A 6,748-nucleotide genomic window follows, 5' to 3' on the forward strand; every position below is an offset into this window, starting at 1 on the left:
AGCAACAAATATACTTTTTAAATATTTAACATAATTACACATTGACATTAGTTTATTCACGGACAAAGTTCTCAACTAGTGATTTGGTAAAAACTAAAATGGCCTTATTATTATTATTTGAAAAATGAAGAACACAAGTTGTCCTCATTGGTTGCTTTGAGACGGTGCAATAGGATAAGAGGCCAATAACCACTCCCAATGTTGTACCTTAGAGATCCCAACTGCCCATTTGAAACTCCCAACTATAAGCCAGAAGACAAAAGCATGGGAAAGAAAAAGTAGAGAGAGAAATTTTGGTCACACTATTTAATGAAAGCACCAGTAAACTAACCAGCCTGCACCATTTGTAACATTCAAGACTTGACTTTGGATTCCAATTACCTTCGACAACATGACCACATTTTATGTCCTCAAGCTGACAAATCTAACCATGTAATTTTCCACACTTTAGTACAGTCATGGACTAAATATAAAACCATCTTGGTTGGTTTCATGTTGGATGTGGCATACCAACACAAATAATAATTCATACCTAACCTAACACTCATTAAATAACTAATCCTATTAAACAAACAGTAGTTTATTGAAACATGGATTGTCTTCTAAATACATAAAAATCATTGTCGAGAGGTTCAATTTGTTAAGTAGCACAAGACATCAATGAGAAAATATCTAGGAACCTTAAAGGATGAAGGACTATACTAAAACCCACCGGCAAGAACCATATCATAAACCAGTCATACTCCTATTAGGGACTACTATTTTCAAAGTTGAACCCCCTCTCTCTTTATACACCAAAATAAAAGGATAAGAAAAAATAAGTATAGAGTTAATAATGTCTTTAGTCCTAGATAATGGGTCATGTTTAGTTTTAGCCCTTTACTTTTAAGTTTTCTTCCATGTATTTATGAAATACCAAAACTTTAGTCCCTAAAACTAACACTATAGGTGATGGAAACTTGGAATTTTAGGAATTGAAGTTAGGGTATTTCAAAAATACATGGACAAAAAACTAAAAGTAAAGGACTAACACCAAAAAGAAAGACTCACTTTCATGTGCTAAAAGCACCATTAGAGCGAACATATATTGATAACCCAGGTAAATCAAACTGATTCATATATGAAAATATTTCCTTTATGACAAAATCTTTATATGGAATGGAACCATACGTTAAAATGAATTTGTAGCCTCTTCCTGACTTCCTCTACTGCGGTGGCGGTGTCCTTTTCCATGGTGGCGCTGGCCATTGGTGAAAGTGATAGGATCAGATTTTCTTAGCTTTTCAGCCTCTTTGGGGTTGATGACACACTCTGGAGGAGGGACTTTGTATCTTAGTGTGTCATAGCAGTAAGAGTATGTCATGTGCTTCAACCTGAAGTTTCTCATTTTGACTCTTTGTACTGGGGTGACACTAGAAGGAACTACTATTGCCTCAGAGCCTTGTACATCATCATCACACTTGGCTACAAGTTCAATGGGATCAACTGCACAACCATGCAGCACAAAGTCAGAGTACTCAGCAACAAAGGGTGCATACTTGTAATTCACTCTATATTTCCCTCCATTGGTTGCCCAATCAGATCCATCCCATATGGTGGCATACAAAGTCATTGGCTTTGAGGGGAAATCTCCTCCCATAGATTCTGTTCTCTTAACTTCCCTAATAGGAACATCATCAACATAAAATCTGCACAAGCAAACACATAATTAAAAACAAGTAAACCACAAATAGTTATCAAATTTATCATTACAAAGTAGTAAGTAACATGGTGGGACATAAAAGGAACCTCCTATGTGCAAGGGACACACTAGACCCACTTGGTATGGTAGCTATAGTAACTAGGGAATGAATATTGATTACTAATTCATGAATTTAGGTAGACAAAAATAGTTTTCCAACAACTAACGATTCAACTTGTGGGTCAGTCATCCCACCAAATTTTATCTTGTGGGTTCCTCTCCATTAGGATATACACAATTTAAAAAGTTAGGCCTTTTCATGTCTGGTTTTTATTCACTATCAGCAAGTAATCAATGCATGCATTGTACACAGTAATCCCATTATAGGAAAAAATTGGTTTTTATAAAACTGTGGATGTAGTAAACGGTAAAAGAAAACCAGAGAATCTTTGAACAAAACCCGACCAATCCAGTAACAAAAGCCATAAAATTACTGCTTCCAAGCAAGGGATTGCTACAGTATAAAAGACAATAATGGGGCAGGTAAAGAAACTAGTTTTACCATAACAAGGAAAGTATAGAGATGATATATAAAATCCAAAGAGAACCAAAGAACCAAATATGGCATACATGATCTAGATTGCAAATAACCAAATAACCAAATTCAACTAGATTGCATACATGATCTTAGAATCTGCCCAGAGGATACTGTACTGATGGAAATCCTCAGTAGGATCAAACCATAGGCCATATTTTTCCTCTCTACCAATGTTAGTGCTTCCATTGCCATAAACATTGGTCTGAACCCTCCAGTCTTCGCCTCTAATGTTCCCCAAAAACTCAAAGTCTATCTCATCATGGTTATTCTGGAACATGTCACCATTTGACATCTGCAGCAGAAAATAAGAAAAATAAATGACTCCTGCCCCTATTTCCTGGGGAAAAAAGTTTAGAAGGAGAATCATGACAAACTGACGTTTACAACTCTAATAAAAACAAAATTTGAAATTTCCCTTGAAAACAGGACCCCAAGAAAGGGGTAAATTTTTTATCTTTTGTCCACATTAGACCATGACAGTGAAGAAACTGAAACGCAAACTGAAAGAGCAATGTCATCATCACACATTATTTCAAGTAAGCTTCAAGACGTTTTGTAAGAATTCCGGATAGCTAACTGGATTAAACTTTCATCATATTCACAAATCAATCACGAAGTTAATGGAAAGAAGAAAAAAGTGAAAGTAAAAAAGGAAGAAAATCGATATGAATGATCATAATTTTGATGAAGGAGTGAAAATAAAGAAGAAAAATAAAGACACAAGAAAAGAACAAAACATGTACAGTTTCTAATGATGATGGATGATTAAATTTCTATATAAAAAAAACGGTTTGAAATCAAAATAAGAAAGATATCATTTTTATTTGACCATCATGCATTAGAAGTTAGAAGCAGTTAGTTGCTCACATAAAAAGCAACCACAACTCCAGCAGTGTAATCACCAGGCAACTTGATTGAAGCACTGAAATAGCCGTGAAGGTAAAGATCATGAGACACAAATCCAGAACCTGTAACCACAACACAACCCAGAGAAGAACAATAAAAATCATGACATAAAAAAAGTCACCATATAACAAAAGAAAAGAAAAAGAAATAAAAACCTGTCCTTTCATCAAGTGAAAGATGAACTGATTTGCCATCCCTCTGGATCACCAAATTCTGGTCACCAAACAAAGGGGTATAGCCATCTTCAAAGGCCATGATGGGGAAGTTTGTGGGTGACCCAGAAGTAACCATGACAAGAAAAAGCAGAAAACAACATAAGAGGAACCCCATGTGACCCCCCCCTCCTATGTTTGTTTCCTTAAAGTGTCAAAGGATTTAATTTCTTGTTCTACTATTTCTGTGAGTGTTTGTAGTGTGTGTGATGTTATTATATATACCATAGAGAAGTGAAGAGAAGAGTGATGAAGAAGAATAGAAGGGGATGGATGAGAGAGAGTGGAAACTGGAAATGTAACGTTTTATCAGCGAAACTCGGGGATGTTCTGTGGGGAGCTGTTCACGAGTAGACAAGTTCGGTTTTAGTGGCTGATTTATGTTTTTTTCTTACAAAACGGTCATTGTAGTCTTGAAAGTGGTGAGTGGTCTCACGTTAATTATCAACCTAAGATAATATTCAACTCATGTTGGCTTAATAGTTTATCCATCTTAGTCATGCATTCTAGAGTGTGTTTGAATATTTGTTTAAAAGTATTAAAAATGTGTATTTTTACATTTTACTGCATGAAATTTAAAAAGTAATAAAATTACTGTTTTAAAATAAAGTGAGTTGAATTAAATTCAATTTTTAACAAAAATATACAATTTATCTATAAAAAAATCTTATTTGCTTGATCATTATTATCTATAAAAAAATTTTGAGGTAATAATTTTCATAATAACATGAGTGAGATTAATATTTAACCTAATTAATTCTAAGATATATGTGATATGACAAGAAAAATCTAAGAAAAAATATTAAATATGTCTTAAAATGTCAATAATTTGGTGATTTAAATAATACTAGAGTTAATTTTTTTAAATAAGATTTTAAATTTGAGTAAGAAAAAAATATAGTGAAGAAGAAAAATTTTGCTAAAGATAATCAATTAGGTTAATAAATATTAGTTATTGGCAAAATATGTATATACTTCATACCAATAACAATTAAAAAAAAATAAGTCTTTACATTATTAAATGCAAAATTAAATTAATACTTCTTTTTTAAACATAAAATCAATTTTAAATACATTTTAATTCTCTGTTTATTGGTTGATTTCTTTTATAAAGTTCCTTTAGACCAACTATTAGTATTTTAAACCCTATTTTTTATATGTAATCAGGGATAACAAATAACTTGAACAAGTTTAGTTCAGGAATGTGACTCTTTATTCAGTTCCCATGTTTTTTTCAATTTTTTTTTTTGTTACAGCCTCTATCTATGTATAATTAAAGTTACTTTTTATTTTTATACTTTTATTTTGAATAATTATTGAAAATATAAATTAATTATTTTAATAATTAAATAATTGAAATTATAACAATAGATAAAATCATTTATAAGTAATGATGAAAATGAGAAATGCACATGATTCATCATTTGATGTCTCTATTGCTCTTTTACTATCTTCGATTTCTCCATCATTTGTTGGTGGGGAATAAGTGTTGAAATTGAAACTCCCACAAGGGTCACTTGACAAAGAATTTGTTACCATATATTCTACAAGCATTTCTCAGATCTTCTTTATTGAAAATAAACAACATTTTTTAATAAAAAAAATTCTTAATTTTTTTTCCTTCTAAATTTGTATGAAAAACATGCTCAAAACCTGTTACATTCACATGTTTATAACTCCTCTTCATCTTAGAAGTAACGTTAATCTCTCTAAAGTTTTATCTTGTCCCCACTTATTTTTAAATTTTAATTAATGTTTTTTCCTAATAAAATATGTATAAAAATTTTCAGTTACATTTCCTTCAAAAGCTATCTGCATTGGATTCACTTAATATATGTTGTCATGAACGTTTTTTTATTCAAAAGAGAGGAAGTATAATCATTGCAATGAAAATTAATAAATTCATATTTAATTAGAATTCATTTTTCATTAACACATTATAATTAAGGAGTAATAATGATTAACTCATGTCAAACTATAACATATTGTATTAGTTAGGCCATTCGGCTATCAAGAGACATCAACGTCACTCAGCACCTTTGATAGTCGAAGGTTGTGTTAGGTCGGCCATTTGGTCACACCTACTCGACACCATAAAGAACAAGAGCCCAATCAGAACCTTTGGCAGTAGAAGGAAGGGTTCCACTTGACCATACCTTGGCCACCTCTAAGATTCCCCTACACCATTTGGTATGATGGACAACCGAATGAGTGTACTAAACTTGTCATTTTGACCACACCTCTATGGCATTAATCCCACTTTGCATACCTCGACATCTTAGATGATCGATGGTCGTTTAGCATCTTTGGCAACCGATAGAGTCCAATGAGGATAATTGTTCACAATTAATTAACTATCCCTAATTAGTAATTAAGGGTTAATCATATGTGTAAGTCAATTACTGACGTATTACCTAATTTACAACCCTAATGCATGACCCATTGAGATCCAGATCCATTAATATTAGTATAAATAGTTTGTATCTCGAGGTAAAAGTTACTATTCATTTATTAATATTAATATTCGTACTTGTTTTGACTTGAGCATCGAAATACCTTTTGCAGGCACCTCCCCCCTCTGTATCTTGACTTGGAACTCTCGTTTGGTCCCCAAACTCGACTACCTTGTGAAGATTACTAGTGTACCCATAGACAAGTACACATATGATTCATAATCATAAGACTTATGCATGTCTGACTTGCATATTTGTTGTAGTTATATATTTATTTATTTGGATTTATTCATTCAAAAGTATTTTTTTAAGAGTTTTTCATCATAAAGTTTATTAAAGTTTAATGGCTCTATTTGTCCAAATAAACAAGTTGATATAATATATTATTAAGTTTAAAATAAATTTTAAAGTGAAATTTGTTTTTTAATAGAACTTTAAACGAAAATTTTATTGGTCAGTCAATCTGAGAGAAGTGGGCCTATTAACAATATAGACCTAAAAGTCTATATTATTAGTAAGTATCTTAACATATATTATTTTAAGGCTTATATGCGTCCATAAAAATAAACATGTTTGATATTTAAAAATTATTATGGTATTCTTCTAAATTAAGATGTTTTAGTATAATTAAATTTTAAAATTAATAAAAATGATTTAAAGTGTATTTTTTTCACTTTCACTTTTTTTTTCCTTCTACACTAAGTGATGTGTTATTGAGTTACTTTTTTTCTCACTAAATACTAGCTCAAGTATTTTAAATCATTTTTGTAAAAATCAAAATAAATTTGAAAAAAATATAAAAAAATTTTATTTGTTAAAGTAGAGAAAGATTTTATGAATTTTTTTATTCAATTTATTTCTCAAAATTTACATACAAATATGAAAAATCTCAATTTAT

The 6,748-nt window shown here is 31.2% G+C and overlaps 1 protein-coding gene across 1 annotated transcript; it reads right to left on the reverse strand.

The window, feature by feature from the left end:
* Nucleotides 1–949: 949 nt before the first annotated feature.
* On the reverse strand, nucleotides 950–3,807 carry LOC109818759 (putative xyloglucan endotransglucosylase/hydrolase protein 28). The gene is made up of 4 exons (XM_020384287.3): nucleotides 3,341–3,807; nucleotides 3,147–3,247; nucleotides 2,363–2,571; nucleotides 950–1,688 (listed from the first exon to the last, which is right to left on the reverse strand). The coding sequence occupies exons 1-4, from the start codon at nucleotides 3,513–3,515 to the stop codon at nucleotides 1,172–1,174; spliced, it is 1,002 nt and encodes a 333-aa protein (XP_020239876.1). The 5' UTR covers nucleotides 3,516–3,807; the 3' UTR covers nucleotides 950–1,171.
* Nucleotides 3,808–6,748: the final 2,941 nt, after the last annotated feature.

This window comes from Cajanus cajan, chromosome 11 (genome assembly GCF_000230855.2).
Source record: "Cajanus cajan strain Asha chromosome 11, NIPB_CcT2T_4, whole genome shotgun sequence".
NCBI lineage: Eukaryota > Viridiplantae > Streptophyta > Magnoliopsida > Fabales > Fabaceae > Cajanus > Cajanus cajan.